Source organism: Hyla sarda, chromosome 6 (assembly GCF_029499605.1).
Source record: "Hyla sarda isolate aHylSar1 chromosome 6, aHylSar1.hap1, whole genome shotgun sequence".
Taxonomy (NCBI): Eukaryota; Metazoa; Chordata; class Amphibia; order Anura; family Hylidae; genus Hyla; species Hyla sarda.
In genome coordinates this window covers 169675560-169694773 of record NC_079194.1, presented here as the reverse complement: position 1 = coordinate 169694773, position 19214 = coordinate 169675560, and the positions used below count along the sequence as shown (strand labels likewise).

Sequence of the window (19214 nt, the reverse complement as noted above, 5' to 3'; positions counted from 1 at the left end):
CCTGTCCTCAAGTTCTTCCTTTTATATAGCAACACTCCTCTTTTCCTCTAGAAATCTGCATGTAGAAATCTCTACAGCCTTAACCCTCCAGCCTATCTGTCTGCCTTTTCTATATAAAAACAGTTATGCAGGGATTCTACCTCCTAGTGGTTACTGCAAGAAGACTGGTGATGATTTTTGCCTTAAATTAGTACTGTCAAGTTAAAACTTTTCACGTCTCTATGCTATGTCAAAATTCTTTTTTGATCAATCCGAATCCCAGTGCGGAGACTGCCACTGATATAGCTAGGAGAAGTTCTTTCCTAGCTGTGTCCACACGTCCAGAATAAACACTTATAGGAAGTTTATGGGTGGGTCTGTCTCCAGTTGCACCCACAGAATAGGAAGAAGCAGCACTTGACCACGCACACCTACTTTCTCTCGTTCTATGAGTTGGGGTCTGAACAAAACCCCTTAGTTGTTGGGGAGGCACAGCTAGAGAGGCAGTTTGTTTTTTAAAGTGAGTATAATCTATACAGTCCTTTCTCTGACTGCAATATTCTCTTGTTAAGCAACAATATTCACTCATTTTGTAGTTCTTTTAATGTTATACAGAGTTTGGAAGACAAAGGAAAGTTAGACTGAGCATCATTTGTCTTTGTGGGAAGGGTCACATATTTTGCTGCATATTTTCCGCAGCGGATTTTTCTACCCATTGACTTCAATAGGCAGGAAAATATGCAGCAAAATATGGCATGTGTGACCCTTCCCTTTGAGGGACTTCCGCCACATATGGTGAGGCCTAAACCTCTTTGTGGTCTGTCTTTTGAGGCTCAGGCATTACTTTGGTTGAGGCTTCAGAAAGTTTGAGAAGTCCTAATTTAGGGTCTATTCACACGTACAGTATTCTGCACAGATTTAATGTGCAGATTTGATGTGCAGGATTTGAAGCTGCGTTCAGTCATTTAGTTTCCATTGAAATCTGTAGCAGAAAATCCTGCGCATCACATCTGCGCAGAATACTGTACGTGTGAATAGACCATTAACCTCTTAAGGACCCAGGGCATACCTGTATACCCTGAGTCCACTTCCTTTCTATAACATGGGACCACAGCATCATAGCAGGTCGGGCCCAGCCTTTAACAACGGCCGGGACCTGTGGCTAATAGCGCGCGCTATTAACCCTTCAGACGTGGCGTTCAAAGTTGATCCCCGCGTCTAAAGTGAAAGTAAACTACTCCTGGCTAGCTCAGTGGGCTGTTCGGGACCACTGTGGCGAAATTGCGGCGCCTCGAACAGCTGCAGGACACAGGGAGGGCCCCTTCCTTCCTGCTGTGTGTCTGATCGCCGAATGACTGCTCAGTGCCTGAGATCCAGGCATGAGCAGTCAAGCGTCAGAATCATTGATCTATGTTATCCTATGGGCGCTATAACATTGCAAAAAAAAAAAAAAAAGTGAAATAAAAAGTTAATAAAGATCATTTAACCCCTTCCCTAATAAAAGTTTGAATCACCCCCCTTTTCCCATTTAAAAAAAAAAAGTGTAAATAAAAATAAACGTGATATCGCCTCATGCGGAAATGTCCGAACTATAAAAATATATAATTAATTAAACCGCACGGTCAATGGCGTACAAAGTCCAAAATCCAAATTCCAAAGTCCAAAATAGCATATTTTTGGTCACTTTTTATATCATGAAAAAATGAATAAAAAGCGATCAAAAAGTCCGATCATATTGAAAATGGTACAGCTAAAAACTTCAGCTCCCGGCACAAAAAATGTTATAGGGGTCAGAACTTTCCTGCATGTAGTTATGATTTTTTCCAAAAAATTGTTTTTTCTCCAATTTTGTCGTAACATTTTTTTCCCCATTTCGCTGTAGATTTTTGGGTAAAATGACTGATGTCATTACAAAGAATTGGTGGCGCAAAAAATAAGCCATCATATGGATTTTTAGGTGCAAAATTGAAAGAATTATGATTTTTTAAAGGTAAGAAGGAAGTAACCCCGGGTCAAGGGGTTAAGGTTTCTTTATAAATCTAAATTGACCTGATTAAAGAAAGCACAAACTTCTGAGTGAAGGGATTTTCCATTACTAATATATGGTATATCAATATGATATGCCATAAAGGAATGATTGTTAGGGAACCAAACCAATGTGGGACTGCCATTGACTAACTTGCTGTCAACATTAAAACAAGATGTACTATAATGGATTATAGTGAGACTTATGCATTTGAAGAGTGTCCTAGTCATACAAAAAAAGCACCCAATCTTTACTCTACATATAGAGGAGAGTGAAGAGTGTGCCTTATAACAAAAATCAAAACAGGAGCCTCTTTGCATGATTGTTCATGTCATCACATTGTCTCCCTTATGTGACCACATGGGAAAGATTTACACTTGATCTCTGGGATGTATTATTCTGTCTTGGTGCCTATGAAAAAAGTTATGGAGCCAATCTAAGGCTCCTCCTTCAAAGGCCTTAGAGCAAGCATGTCAAACTCAAAGGCTAACATGGGTCAAAAAAACAAGGTTTAAGTTTATGTGGGCCTCATAAAAAATAAAAAATTCCCTCCCTGCACAACACCCCATGTCCCCTTTGCACAACAACTCATGTGCCCCTTCACAACATCTCATGCCCCTTTGCACGACAACTCATGCCCCCCTGCACAACATCTCATGCCCAGCCTACACAAGACCCCATGCCCAGCCTACACAAGACCCCATGCCCCCCTTTGCACAAGACCCCATGCCCCCCTGCACAAGACCCTTCCCCCCTGCACAAGACTGTGCAGTACAGTTCCCCCACATTAGGTGCAGTACAGTTCCCCCACATTAGGTGCAGTACAGTTCCCCCACATTAGGTGCAGTACAGTTCCCCCACATTAGATTGACAGTATGGTTCCACCACATTAGGTTGGCAGTATAGTTCCCCACATTAGGTGCAGTACAATTCCCCACATTAGGTGCAGTACAGTTCCCCACATTAGCTACAGTATAGTTCCCCCACATTAGCTGCAGTATAGTTCCCCCACATTAGGTGCAGCATGGTTCCCCCACATTAGGTGCAGCACGGTTCCCCCACATTAGGTGCAGCACAGTTCCCCCACATTAGGTGCAGCACAGTTCCCCCACATTAGGTGCAGCACAGTTCCCCCACATTAGGTGCAGCATAGTTCCCCCACATTAGGTGCAGCATAGTTCCCCCACATTAGGTGCAGCATAGTTCCCCCACATTAGGTGTAGCATAGTTCCCCCACATTAGGTGCAGCATAGTTCCCCCACATTAGGTGCAGTATAGTTCCCCCACATTAGGTGCAGTACAGTTCCCCCACATTAGGTTGGCAGTATAGTTCCCCCACAGACATACAGCCTTCAGCCATATACAGTGTATGGCTGGAGGCTGTATGCCTGTTTACTGCCCCACTTCAGCGTTCCGACCACCACTCCTCTGGTCTGGGGTCACAATCTACTGCTATGGCTTATGGGCCATAGCAGTAGGTCCCGGGACCAGAGAAGTGGTGGTCGGAACACCGAAGATGACGTGCTGGTGAATGGTGACTTACCATACCCACGCGTCCTCCTCCCTGCTCCGCTCTGCTCTTCTCCTATGAGCGCACGCACGGGACATCAGTGACGTCCCTGCGTGCGCTACCTCCCGGCGGCCCCTGCATTTTTAAAGTTACCGCGGGGCCGCAGAGAGGTAACTGGGGCATTCATTGTGGGCCGCATGTTTGACACCCATGCCTTGGTCTACATGGGGTCCCTATTATGGGTGTGCACTGGTCATTTCTCTATTCATGCATCAAGACCTCCATATTTCTGTTGCATGGTAAACTTTGGTAGTCCTGAATTATAGTTTTAACTTTGTTCTATAGCAATTTTGTATGAGCAAAATTCAATTGCCAAACCTTTAACTGTGTTTGATTCCTTTTTTAGATTTAATGTGAATAACACCCTGCTTCACCCAGAGATCGTGGAATGGTATGTCACTACAGTCATTGTATATTCAGACTGAGATTTTTTTTTTTTATCTGTTTTTATCTGGCTGTAGACAGTGTGTTTTCAGATTGATAATGTCTAAATATACAATAAAGGCGTATTCCTAGCACAGAAAAATAATGCCTGAGTAAACTACGACTAACACTTATGTTGTGTCTCAGTACCGCATTCTATACGGTACTTATTTATGTATGGGTCCCCATAGCCAGAGTCCCTAGGACGTAGGGATCCCTGTCAGCCAGTCTACCCCTAGTCGCCTCTATTCTAGTTTATAATCAGTTATTTATTCATAGATTAATGTAAATAGAATAATATGTGTAGATAAGCGATTAATTACTTGTTTCCATTAGCGTTGCAGGACCTGCGGGTCATGTGACTAGGTGAACTTTATGGTATTTAGCTTAAAGGAAATCTGTCATCAGAATCACCCGCACTAAACCTGTTACACAGGCTTGTAGTGCGGGTGATCCTGATTAAAACGCTTCTTACCTGGTTAAAAATGGTTCAGTGGTTCTTCAGATATCTTTATTTTTAGTTTTCTGTTATTCCCTGGCTTGGGACTCAGTGGGAGGTCTTATCATCTCGGACTCGGCTACACGTCATTCTAGCTGGGCGGAGCTGCCGCCCGGCTCATGAATATTCATGACCTTATCCTCATGCGCGGTCCTCCCCACCAGACCTAGAAAAAGGAGTTAGATTACGAGGATAAGGTCATAAATATTCATGAGCCGCGCGGCAGCTCCGCCCAGCTAGAATGACGTGTAGCCGAGTCCCAGATGATAAGACCTCCCACTGAGTCCCAAGCCAGGGAATAACAGAAAACTAAAAATATAGATATCTGAAGAACCGCTGAACCATTTTTAACCAGGTAAGGAGCGTTTTAATCAGGATCACCCGCACTACAAGCCTGTGTAACAGGTTTAGTGCGGGTGATTCTGATGACAGATTTTCTTTAAGGACCTTTGGAGGCCCTGTGACGTAAGCAATCCCATCACACCATGTAATGGTGAATGGCAGACGTTCGGACCAATCAGATTCGCCACGCCCCCTGCCCATATAAGGGAGCGGCGGCCATGTTTCTCTCTCTTACCTCGTGGGCTGTCAAGCAAGCAAGACCTGTACAGCAGTAATTGCAGTGAGTTAGGCCTGAGCCTTGCGGCAACGGCTGAACAATTATAACTATAGAGTGTATCAATTCCCAGACACTGTGCAGCATCACCGGACCTAATAACTCCCTTAAATCCAGACGGATCTGCAAATCTCTTCCTAAATTCGTAGACTTTATGTCTAGCTCAAGGTCCGCAACTACTGCCAGTCACTAAGCAACATAAGGACTGTTTGTATGAGACTGTTACTGTGCCGTGGTTATTGCAAGCGCTTCAGTAAAAGTTATTCAAGTTCAAGTTCAAATCTCCTTGTGGACCTTCAGTTATTTTATGCACCTATCGTTACTGGGAAGGGCGGCGATAGGCCGGAACACTGATTCAGCATACCAGCCCTCAGCCTGGCGTCACGAACTGTAGGGTTAACATTAACCCCTTATATACCTATACCATACCACCACTACCATACACCCCCCAAGGGCTACCACACTTATATTAATGCAGCCATATGGGCTGCAGTAATGCAGCCATATGGGCTCTGTCTGATGGTCCCCCTTGCTTTCTCTGCTGCCCAAGGCAAACCGGTAATTTCCATAATGACTTGTGCTGGGTTACAGTATTGTCTGCATACAAACTTATCCCTAGATTAACGTCACAGTGCTCAGTGTATTCCTCTGGAGAAATGTGCTGGAAACATGTAATGTGTGTGCTCTTTGTCTCAGAGTAGTTGGTCACAGCGTCTCTGAAACAAAAAGTGCTACTGTCCATGTGCTTAGTGTATGCCTCCATTCGAGAAGTGTACACTGCTGTGACCTTGATCTTGGGGTTGGCTTCTATGCAGTTTATACTGCAAAACTACACCCAGTCATTATGGGAAGGAACTGCTCATCTGATTTGGGAGGAAGACTGAGATGGACCACAACACTAGATGAAGTCCTTATATCTGCACAACTAAACTGCCAGGGTAGGAGTGGGGACAGTGAGTTTGACTAAATCAGATTAAGCATTTACCAATTTCTGGGGAGAAATAACCCTTTTACCTAGTTAGTATCTGTAAGCTGCATATTTAGGTTCATGTTATTGGGCTCAGGACATTAACAGTGGTCCATTGTTGCAAGCATGCTCTGCTTCCATTATTGCCACTGCTAAAACCTGGACAAACCCGTTTTATAGTGATAGGATGGGAAACAGTAGGATTGGAACATTCCCATCATAGTAAACTACCACAGAATGTAGTTTATGTTGATTATTTAGTGGTTAGCCATCAATAATTTGTTATACAGTACTTTTACATGGTTGGGGAAAGGTAGGGTTTTTTTTGGGGGGGGGGGGGTCCAATCGATCATAACAGAATATACAGTATAACCCAAATGCTGCTACATTAGTATCTCTTTGCCCAAATTCTATTGCATCAACTGCTAACATGGAGTATAAGATCTGTTTTGTACTTCAAAATAACCAAACAGAGGAGTTATGTTGTTTTTTTTTTTTTTTTACACCTTTGTTCCAAGCGTCATCATCAGTGACTAAACCCAACACCTTTTATTTTTTCTTTCTCAATTTAAATCATTTGCCACGTTCTTGTATTTTCACAACAATCTCACCATCTGGCAAATGACGAATGAGAACAATAAATGTGAAACAACTCACGGGGGCCACATAGCCGCGTTGATATTGAGGAAACGGATAAATCAGACGAGAGACAAACAAGGGGCCTGTTAACGTCTGCCTGAATGATAAAAATCCAAATCTTCTATTTTTCTGTTTCTTGATAGGAAAAAAAAAGTTTATTCATTAAAAATAGAAATACTCAGACCGTGTAAACGCCTCATTAATCTCACCACCTGCCAGGCCGCGATATGAAGCTCTCTGTTTTACAAGCCCCTGATTACATTACACATATCGCTGTCGTTGTCTCTGACATTAGACCATGTTAGGAGGAAGAATGTAGTCTGTATATGATCCTGTAAACAAGCCCTGGGGTAAGACTATTCTGTGTCAACCAATGGCTTCCTTTTAATGAAATCCCTATATCTGATCATGACATGTAGTTTGGGTGAGTGTTGAAGTACTACAAGTCCCAGTATGTAGTAACTGAGGATTGGATGATTATTACCTACTTCTTATTGAAGAAACCTTTCTGGAAAATGTCTTTCCTTTATACTGCAGCATAGGCTATTATTAGAGAATTATGAGGGAAATGCTTATATAGTGCTACATAGGCTATTATTAGAGAATAATGGGAGACATTTTTGTGCATGCCCTTTGCCTGCCACTTTTTGCAGATATGGCCAGCATGGGATAGGCTCTGTTTTGGTTTACAAGTTCACAATGATGTGGGTTGTTTAATGCAGCCTACATTTTCCATGAATCCTCTGGCTTTGGCTGGGGAGTTTGATTATTGCACTAGTTCTGGAGATCACCCAGGTTAACTCCTTACACTTACAAGTGGGTTGGCATCAGTTCACATTGTGCAGTTTTTAATGCATTTTTTTGGAGAAAGTGATTTCATCTATAATTACAATTGAGGTGTTTTCCCATGTTGAATTTTTTCTGCATTTTCCACACATTTTTACTGCATTTTAGCTGTTTTGGCAGCGTTTTTTCAAAAACATAGTACAATTACATGTTTTTACCATACGTTGCACATTCTCAATCTTTGCCCTGATTTGGGTAAAATCACAGCAAAACCAGAAAAAAAGCTGCTATAAATGCAATGTTGAACACCTCCTGAGGGGAGGTGAATATCAACTATATATCCTGTACCCATAGGGATAGCTATTGGAGCTAGTAGGAGGGGATCTGATAGGGGATTAGGTCATCCTTTAGTCCACAGGAAGTTAGTCTGACCTCCTGTTGTAACAATTAGGTACTGGAAGATTTGGAGAGTCAGACTTGTGATCATATGACCAAATTAGAGCAATGAAACACATGGATGCAGCCATGCTGGAAAATAACAAATGGCGCTGTATAACTAGTGATTGTGAGTGTGTATGATAGAGGCAAAAACCAAACAAACAAACCTGGAGTTCTTCTTTAACGCCTGTGTAGGCTGTGTGGCTGCTCTTTTTAGCTCTGGTAGAAAAGTAGAGACCAAAAAAAGGTGCACACCTAGTGCAGATCAATGAGGACAATGGAATACTAGGAGAGTTGAAAAAGATGGCACCTTACCTAAATGTGTTAAGCTGAGAGCATAACATCTTAATGCGCATAGAAGTATATTGAGGTCGACAGCCACCTTGTTCCTCCGGGGATCTCTACTGTCCGGCTCCAGACTACTCTTTACCTCTGCTACATTAATGCACAGCTATAATCCGTAACTCCATTATAGCCGTAATGTTTCATGAGAGCCAGAGGTACACAGTAGTATGCTTTCTACCTTTTGTCAGAGTCTCAGGCTGATGAAAATTAGTTGTCTGCCTCATCAGAGGCTTTGGGTATATTCACACTGTGTAATTCCCGCAGAATTCCATGAGTGGAATTGCACAAAGTGAACATAAGCATCAGTGTGAATGGGTCTTCCACGAGACCCGTTTACGCTGAGGAATTTCAGTGGTGGACATTTCCGCCGCTGAAATTGCTCTGCGCAAATAAAGTACATGTTAATTCTTTGCGTAGAAGTTCGCGAGCACTGTATAGCCATCAATGGTGACAGCGCAAATGTTTTTGGTGGCCGCTGCCAGATGGAATCTCTGCGAAGTGAACATACCCTTAATCTCCTGCTCTGTCGCTCTCCCATGCTTTATACTGCACCTCTGCTTTTGTGTGTGTATGTATGTGTGTGTGTATGTGTATATAAATATATATGTATATAAAAGCAACCACCTTCCAGAAACTCATTGCATAAAGAACTGTTTTCCATAGCAAGCAGTCTATCAGTTAAATTTAACACATATGCAGAGCCAAATGAATGTCATTGTGAGCACACCTTACAGTATATTGGTGATGTGACTCAAGCTGTGTGGCTATCACAGTTCAGATTATGTGATACATTTGTGCTAGGTTTTTCATTAATAACTGCAAAAAAAAAATTTAAAAATTAAGCCAACAAAAAATAATGACCTTGTAGCTTAAATTTACTTTATTGGTTTGATCAAAATGTTTAATTATCAGAAATCTTCCCTGGAGTTATTTTGTATCCCTACACACATAAGTTAATAGAAGAATGACGATTATTTTATTTTTTTCTAATGGTGTAATTCTGTGGATAGATGGGTGAGATAATGTCTGCTGGAACAGAAGGTCATCTGTGTGACCCGTGGCCATTAAACCTCCATGATTCCTCCTGAACTAAATGCTGTTTTATAATTGGGATTCGTGTCTGCCGAGCTGTAGCAATGTCATCAGTTTAAAGGCTAATTGCAATGAGAGGCTGGTGGCCACCTCTGGGTTTTCGCTGTCAGCCGCCTGAAAACTATAGCAAATGTTAACAGGTTGTACACCTGTAAATTAGATCTTGGATTGTTAGTAAGGTTTTTTTTTACTTTAAACCCATAAGAATATTTATTGTGCTTAGAGTAGTTTAAAGGGGTACTCCGGTGGAAAACTTTTTTTTTTTTTAAATCAACTTCTGCCAGAAAGTTAAAAAGATTTGTAAATTACGTCTATTAAAAAATCTTAATCCTTCCAGTACTTATTAGCTGCTGAATACTACAGAGGAAATTCTTTTCTTTTTGGAACACAGAGCTCTCTGCTGACATCATGAGCACCGTGCTCTCTGCTGACATCTCTGTCCATTTTTATAGAAGTAATTTACAAATTTGTTTAACTTTCTGGCACCAGTTGATTTAAAAAAAGAAAAAAAGTTTTCCACTGGAGTACCCCATTAAATAGTTTTATACCTTTTTTATCTTCTTCTAGGAGCTTCAGTGTTTCTGTAACAGGCTCCTCATCTCTGTATACAGCTGTTGAATGGCATGACAAAACACGGTTTGCCTGCAGCCACCACTAGATGGCAGACAGTCAGAAGAGGCAGATCTGCAAGGGGGCCTCAATCAAAAATGATCTAGAAGGCATGTCTTAGACTACCTTAGATTCCCTGTAGAATAAAGATAAAAAGAGAGGTGCGCTCGTAGTGAAATACTATTTTAGTAGTGCCATGTAAGGGGTTAATCTCCTTACCAGATGGTGTTGTGCTAAGAGCACAACACCTTGAATTAGCCTGTAGACTCGCTGTGTAGTAGAACCTTCTTGCAGGGTGGCAGCTTCTATGTCTCTACCCGTTATTTCAAAGTATCTGTATGGTAAAAAGGAAGATAAAAGCAACAATTTGACATCCAGAGTGGCGCCTACACCCAAAAAATTTTACTTTTCCAGAAGATAGAATCAAATCCCTTTTATTAATCGTTTCGTACCCCAGCCAGGTTCTTCATCAGGCAATGATTGAATCCTTGCCTGACAAAGAATCTGGTTTGGGTTTGAAACAATTACGGTAAGTTGCACCTTAACCAATAAACACCATTTGATTCTATTTTCTGGCAAATCCAATTTTTTGGCTGTAGGTGCCACTCTAGATATAACATTTTTGATGCTTTTATCCTCATTATTAGATAAATTGTTGGCTCTGTAGCTAAGCCATAGTCATTAAGCTGAAAGCGGTCAAGTAGCAATAATAGTAATATTATACAGCTCCAACAAATTACACAACACTTTACAATTTTAGGGTTAAACATAAGGACAAAATGAGACTTATGAGGGCCCTGTTCGAAGAGCTTACAGACTATGAGGGATCTGAAGAAAGTAAAAAGCAGATAGACCTCCCAGTTGTATTTTTTGCGTTACTGGCGCTTTTAGTAAACTGTCTCGAGTAATGGTTATAAGCATTCATAATCTTCTCTCTGCTTTTTCATGAGGCTGCATGACCATGTTAACTAGAGATGAGCAAACTTACAGTAAATTCGATTCGTCACGAACTTCGGCAGTTGACTTATCCTGCATAAATTAGTTCAGCTTTCAGGTGCTCCCGTGGGCTGTAAAAGGTGGATACAGTCCCAGGAGACTCTTCCCTAGGACTTTATCCACCTTTTCCAGCCCACCGGAGCACCTGAAAGCTGAACTAATTTATGCAGGATAAGTCATCAACTGCCGAGCCGAGAAGTTTACTGTAAATTCGCTAATCTCTAATGTTAACAGGTTATTTGAAATTTTTTTTATATATATTAAATATATATATATATATATATATATATATATATATATATATATATATATCTCAAGTAATAAAGGCGGCACTCCAAAAATGGAGAAAAAGTTTGTCTTTTAGTCACCCATCAGGTTGAAAAATGCAACGTTTCAGCCTTACTATGAGGCCTTTCTCAAGGCTTGAAAAAAGGCCTCATGGTGAGGCTGAAACGTCGCATTTTGCAACCTGATGGGTGAATAAAAGACAACATTTTTGGCCATTTTTGGAGTGCCGCCTTTTCCCTATTTTTTTTATTGCTTATAGATATAAAAAAATATTTTTTTTTTTGGAGGCTTTATTTATAATTTGCAAGATGATGAAACCTAAACAAGAAAAACCAAAAGCAGCTTTGATATGACGTTAGGAAATAAGACGTGTCTACATATTTCAGGTTCTCACAGACGTAGGTAGGATCTTGGGAAAAGCAACACCACCACAGTGAACCATACAGTGGCAGCAAGGACACTGCAAAAGGGTCATGTTCAGCCAACTGCCGCCACAACACCCATTCCCGTATACATGCAACACACACTCATGTGCCCTTTTTTCTCCCACCCCTGACCTAGAAGCAGAGTACCAAAAATAGAAAAGTGAAGGATATACCAGTGGACTTTAGTAGCCATGAACTCTAACTAAGGAGACCACACTTTTTTAAATTTGTGTGGGCATTTCCTGGACATATTCAGTATCTTATACAGGGGGACATATTTATTAGTAAGCCCAAGCCAAGAAGACAGGACCAGTACATTAGTTGACTTCCAAGCCATGTCATAGCATTATTCCATCGATGTCTGTAGAGACAGGTCCCTAAAAGGTTTTGGAATTTTTTTTCTCTCGCTTTGTACTTTTTATATAGCAAACAGTTTGTCTCCATAGGTCTTTATTAAAAATTTTACATACTGTTGTTCTTATACCTCTATAGTTTGAGCTCTGCTTTCTCTCTATGCTTGAATAGCCAGGGGGAATATGCAAGTATACCTGAGACAGGTCTCAACACAGCACCCTGCCGTGTAAACTCCCTATTCATCACTTTTACAGAGGGAGCTACCTGCTGCCTGGCTTCCATACTCCTGCATTGACCCCAACCTCAGGACAATGTAGATAAGATCTCTAATTCTTATTCCCATAGGAATGGGAAACACTGAGGGACTGGACTACAAGGGGAGAAATGGCAAATCAAGTTTTAAGTTTGTAAGTAGGAAAGGTCTAGTTGTCTAATAAGGAAGGCCTCCCATTAGCCTAGTGTAATACCAGCATGCATCACTTAAAGGGGTACTCCGGTGGAAAACAAAAAAAAAAATTCTGATCAATTGGAGCCAAAAAATGTAACAGATTTGTAAGTTACTTCTATTTAAAAATCTTAACCCTTTCAGTACTTATCAGCTGCTGTATGCTATAGTATAGTTCTTTTCTGTCTGACCACAGTGCTCTCTACTGACACCTTTGAAATAAAGCTATTTACTTTATTCCTGCTCTGGACAGTTTCGGACCTGTACAGCGGTGTCAGCAGAAAGCACTGTGGTCAGAAAGAAAAGAACTATACTATAGCATACAGCAGCTGATAAATACTGAAAAGGTTAAGATTTTTTAATAGAAGTAAGTTAGAAATCTGTAAAAAAAAAAATTGGCACCAATTGATCAGAATTTTTTTTTCTTTGTTTTCCACCGGAGTACTCCTTTAAGTGATACATGCTGGTATTACACTAGGCTAATGGTAGGCCTTCCTTCTTAGACATCTAGACCTTTCTTATTTATAATCTTAAAACTTGATTTACCATCTGTCCCCTTGTAGTCCAGTCCCTCAGTGTTTCCCATTCCTATGGGAATAAGAATTAGAGATCTTATCTACATTGTCCTGAAGCTGGGGTCGATGCAGGAGTATGGAAGCCAGGCAGCAGGTAGCCCCCTCTGTAAAAGTGATGAATCAACTTCCTCTGGAGCATTTAGCAGCTGATAAATCCTGGAAGGATTAAGATTTTTTAATAGAAGTAATTTACAAATCTGTTTAACTTTCTGGCACCAGTTGATTACAAAAAAAATCCATTGGAGTACCCCTTTAACCCCTTAAGGACTCAGCCCATTTGGACCTTAAGGACTAAGACAATTTTATTTTTACGTTTTTGTTTTTTCCTCCTCCCCTTCAAAATATCATAACTCTTTTATATTTTCATCCACAGACTAGTATGAGGGCTTGTTTTTTGCGCGACCAGTTGTCCGTTGTAATGCCATCACTCACTTTACCATAAAATTTATGGCGCAACCAAAAAAATACTATTTGTGTGGGGAAATTAAAAAGAAAACCGCAATTTTGCAAATTTTGAAAGGTTTTGTTTTCACGCCGTACAATTTATGGTAAAAATAACATGTGTTTTTTATTCTCTGGGTCAATACGATTAAAATGATACCCATAACATACTTTTCTATTACTGTTGCGCTTAAAAAAAATCGCAAACTTTTTAACCAAATTAGTACGTTTAAAATCCCCCTATTTTGAAGACCTATAACTTTTTCATTTTTCCGTATAAGCGGTGGTATGAGGGCTCATTTTTTGCGCCGTGATCTGTACTTTTTATTAATACCATATTTGCTTATACAAAACTTTTATTACATTTTTTTATAAATTTTTTGGGGAATAAAATGTAATAAAAAAGCAGCTATTTTGGACTTTTTTTTTCTACGTTCACGCCGTTCACCGTACGGGATCATTTACATTTTATTTTAATAGTTCGGATATTTACGCACGCAGCAATACCAAATATGTATATAAAATAATTTTTTTACACTTTTTGGGGGTAAAATAGGGAAAATGGGACAATTTACGTTTTTATTGAGGGAGAGGGTTTTTCAAATTTTTTTTACTTTTATTTTTACACTCTTATAGTCCCCATAGGGGACTATTTATAGCAACCATTCGATTGCTAATCCTATTCAGTGCTATGTATAGGACACAGCACTGATCAGGGTTATCGGTCATCTTCTGCTCTGGTCTGCGGGAAGGCAGATCAGAGCAGAAGACTCCCGGAAGGCAGTGGAGCCTGGTGAGGGGACCTCCGTCTGCCGTGCAGGATGATCGGATCGCCGCGGCAGCGCTGCGGGCGATCCGATCATCCTGTTAAGTGACTGCGATGCTGCAGATGCCATGATCTGTATTGATCACGGCATCTGAGGGGTTAATGACGGACATCCGCAGAATCGCGGGTGTCCGCCATTACCGGCGGGCCCCTGGCTGCGATCCACAGCTGGGACTTGCCGCGCATGATGCCGGCATCGCTCCGATGCCCGCGGTTATGCTCAGGACGTAAATGTACGTCCTGGTGCGTTAAGTACCACATCACCAGGACGTACATTTATGTTCTGCGTCATTAAGGGGTTAAAGGATAGCTCCCACCATCACTTTTTTCTTTTTTCTGTCTTTGCCTATTGCCCATCTATCCCTAACCCCCTCCCTGCCTTTCATTTTATTTTTTTTCACTTATTAAAAATGCCTTTTTGTCTGCCTGGTAGTGTGCTCACTACCAGGCAGACTTCCCCAGCAGGACGTCACTGATGCCTGCTGGGGCCGACACTTCCGCCCGTAGTTCACCTATACAGGGCACCTCCAGCTGTTCCCCCACTGCAACTCCCAGCTTGCCCTGACATCTATTGGCTGTCAGGGCATGCTGGGAGTTTTAGTGGGGAAACAACTGGAGGCACCCTGTATAGGTGAACACCGGATGTATGATGGCCACGCAGCCCGCAATCCCCCCCTCCCCCCGGCCCTGTCGCGCCGCTAAACTCACTCCCCCTCCCCCTTAGTTCACCCATCCAGAGTACTCCCTTCCCGCTGCGCAGCCCGCAACCCCCCCTGCCCCGCCGCTCCGCTCAACCCACTCCCCCTCCCCACCCCCCTTAGTTCACCTATTCAGTGTCCCTCCAGCTGTTTCCCCACTACAACTCCCAGCTTGCCCTGACATCTATTGGCTGTCAGGGCATGCTGGGAGTTGTAGTGGGGAAACTGGAGGCATACTGTATAGGTAAACATGCAACCCCCTCCCCCGGCATAATACTTTACCTTGTCCCCGGGAGCCTGCGCGCATCCACTTCCTTCAACGCGCTCGCTCCCGCCTGTCTGATTGACAGGCGGGAGCGGGCACCGCAGTGACTGAATTTCGACTTGTTGCCAGGCTTAAATGAGTCGAAATTCAGTAGTGACGTCTGTAGTGTAGTGAATGCATTCGGCCACTAGGAGGGCGACCCCTAGTGGCCGAATTTAAAAGTGATTTTAAACTGGTTTAAAATCACTTTTTTTTTATTAAAGTATATTAGAGATATGTTGTAGTTCTTAAGTACTACAACATATATAAATTTTTTTTATTTCATGTTTTCAAGGTGAAACCAATCGATGTTTAGCTTACATCCCCATAAGGGCCAACAGGTATAGACACAGGGGTTATCTCACATGTTTGGTAGATTATTGTTGCAAAGGGCTACTATATTCTTCCATAGGGGGTTACAGGTGTGCTCAGCTCCTCCAGATATGTCCCATGACTTCTGCTGGTAATGTCCACAGTCATTAGATTGCATTTTTAATTCATTTCAGTTTTAGTTAATAATGGCTTGGATTACAGAGGCTTAAATGTATTAATCATTCACAGAAGCAATGGAGTGTGGATGCCATGTGATCTCCGAAGCGCCATTATTGTAGACCTGCTGTTGTCAATATATTTTGGTTGGCTGCCTTTTTATATAGAGCAAATCTATGAGATGTTTGGTTGTGTTTTTTTTTTTCCCTTTTTGTTTTTTGTTTTTTTACTACAAAGATCAAACATTATTTCTCCTCCTTTCCCAGGTGATGAAAGCAGATGTTATGTGACTACCTTGCAGATGCACTTGTGAAGGAAAATCTGTTAGAGATGTTTGATGGCAGCTGACAGATTATTCCTAGTTGTAACCCATGTCAGAGGCATGTCTTGTCTTATGTTGTTGAGTTGGCGGCTGCCTCATGCCATCAGGCTCCACAGCGCTCGATCTCACAAATCACCCTTTATTTCCCCATGACACTTCTGCTCACAGTCAACATATCTGTCATTTTTGCACCTTAACCTTGAAAGCCTTGATCACATTCTCCAAGTCTCTACTGTCAGAGTTGCTGGCGTCTGCAATATTATACTTGAAATACTGGTATATTTTTTTATTGATCAGAGAGATGCAGAGATTGAAATAAGCATGTATCTTTAATAAACTGCATATTTATGGTAGACCTCCTGAATATTATTTACTACAAGTGCCAACTAGTGTAAAGCAAGCAGTGCCATTACCAAGGTGTGAGGCACAGAGTGCCACTTCTGCATTTACTGCAGTGATTTTTTGAAAATGGGCTCATAAACATTTTTAAAGTATTGGTTTTAGTCACTTGGTGACATCCCTTGTTTACATATCAATATCTGGAGCATTTCATATAGTGCAGGCTTCTATAATACTATATGTTACAAGAGTTTATAGGCCACGTGTCTCTGGGACTGATACCATTAGTTTACAGTATAATAACTTGCCCTATGATTTCATTTCTGCCTTTTGAGTTGATGAGCTAAGTGTGTCAGTGATGTCATTGCTTCAGTATTAATTGTAAGGCTATATAGACTTTTTGAGTTCATAGTATTTCTATTTTGTTTCTTGCAACTTGACAGACTAGGAGCCAGCATTAAAAAAATGATTTAAAATGATCTTCTAGGCAGGAAAGATGTCCTTAGTTGAATTGATCGTTTATTTGATAGTCTTTGTGTCTCAGTGATGTCATTGACTTCTAATGGCCTGGCTAAATGTTTTTATGATGTCATTGTTTTAGTTATAGTAATGTTTTATGACTGATAATGTGACTGACCATAACAGAAATGACAGTGCTCATGTAGGGCTGGGTGGTATACCGGTTCATACCGAATTTTTTGGGCTGCACGATATGAATTTTCCCCCATACCGCAATACCGGTGGGGGCCCCTCCCCCTCGGGAATGTATTATCAGCCCAGCGCAGCGCTGTCCCCACATCGGGGAACTAATCCTATGTGACTCGCCAGCGCTGTTCTGCCCCCCGCAATTAATGATCAGCCCAGCGGGTTACTACTCACAGATGTTACCTTCAAGCACTGCCCTCCTCCACTTTGTTGGGGGCCGCTGGGTGCTGGAACTCTATACTGTACGCCAGTGGTCTCCAATCTGCAGACCTCCAGATGTTGCAAAACTACAACTCCCAGCATGCCCGGACAGCCAACGGCTGCAAAAGATAAAGAAAATAAACTGTAACTCCCCTATGTCGACCACATGCTGGGAACTGGAAAGTTGGATAGCCGTCAGCCTATCACTGGCCGCAGCGATGTCCCGCCCCGGCCAGTGATAGGCTGAGCCCACTGTCGTGTAAGAAGCTCTGGCCGACTTCTTACATGACCGTGGGCTCAGCCTATCACTGGCCGGGGCGGGACATCGCTCCGACCGGTAATAAGCTGACGGCTATCCAACTTTCCAGTCCCCAGCGTGTGGCCGACATAGGTGAGTTTAAAGTTTATTTTCTTTATCCTTTGCAGCCCGGGCATAGGTATACAGTGTACAGCAGTGGTCTGCAACCTGCGGACCTCCAGCTGTTGCAAAACTACAACTCCTAGCATGCCTGGACAGCTGTTGGCTGTCCGGGCATGCTGGGAGTTGTAGGTCTGCAACATCTGGAGGTCTGCAGGTTGGAGACCACTGGCGTACAGTATAGAGTTCCCACGCCCAGCGACCCCCAACAAAGAGGAGGAGGGCAGTGCTTGAAGGTGACATATGTGAGTAGTAACCCGCTGGGCTGATCATTAATTGGGGGGAGCAGAACAGCGCTGGCGGGTCACATGATTTGGTGGGGGGGGGATGGGGGGTCACATGTTTGGGGGGGGTGAAAATACCGTTATGGCGGTTCCACGGTATATAAGTAAAAAAATTACCGTGATACACATATTTGGTCATACCGCCCAGCTCTATGCTCATGTGTGCCTTACCGTTCTAGAATCCTTCTTGCGTCACATGTTGCAAACTGGTTTTGGAGATTTTTTTTAGATATGTGGTGTGTCTACCCCTTATCCTTTTGCTGAAAATGTCTGTATTTTTCAAAATGTTGTTGAGTTATTCCTTTTTTTGTGTGTGCTTAAAGGGGTACTCCGCCCCTAGACATCTTACCCCTTATCCAAAGGATAGGGGATAAGATGTCAGATCGCCGCGGTCCCGCTGCTGGGGACCCCTGCGGCACCGCGCTAACATTACAGCACAGAGCGATTTCGCTCTGTGCGTAATGACGGGCGATACAGGGGACAGAGCAGCGTGACGTCATGGCGCCGCCCCTCGTGACATCACGGCCCGTCCCCTTAATGCAAGTCTATGGGAGGGGGCATGACGACCGCCACTCCCCCTCCCATAGACTTGTATTGAAAGGGGCGGACCGTGACGTCACGAGGGGCGGAGCCGTGACGTAGCGATGCTCCGGCCCCTGTACTGCCCATCATTACGTGTAGAGCGAACTGACATCTTATCCCCTATCCTTTGGATAGGGGATAAGATGTCTAGGGGCGGAGTACCCCTTTAAGCACCAGGTTTTCATTAAAAAACTAGCAGTGTTGAGCGTTGGGTGGTGTAAAATGTGTGGTCTCCCAGCATGCTTCAGGGCTGAGATTCAACTACTTTGATGACTTTTATGTTACAGTTTTCAGCAGTTTTTTTATGCTGATGTTTATAATATTCTAACTAGCAAAAACAGCTAGCTGAAAACAACCATCTGATGAGTGGACACTCCAGAACAGTCATTTAAAGGGAACCTGCTATTACTTTCATGCTGCCTTAACCATGAGTTATCAGTGTGGTCTCTGATGGCTTCTCCACGCCACACTAGATTTAAGTTGGCTGAATGAGCTGCAGAAAAATGTTAAAATAAATATTAAGGCCGGGTTCA

At 42.4% G+C, this 19214-nt stretch overlaps 1 protein-coding gene across 1 annotated transcript in view; it reads left to right on the top strand.

Moving 5' to 3' along the window:
* The window catches only part of PEPD (peptidase D), a 339112-nt gene that overhangs the window by 50178 nt on the left and 269720 nt on the right, over positions 1-19214 (top strand). The window contains exon 7 of the mRNA XM_056525786.1: positions 3922-3966. Coding sequence (XP_056381761.1) covers positions 3922-3966 — 45 coding nt within the window. The remainder of the gene's footprint in view (positions 1-3921; positions 3967-19214) is intronic.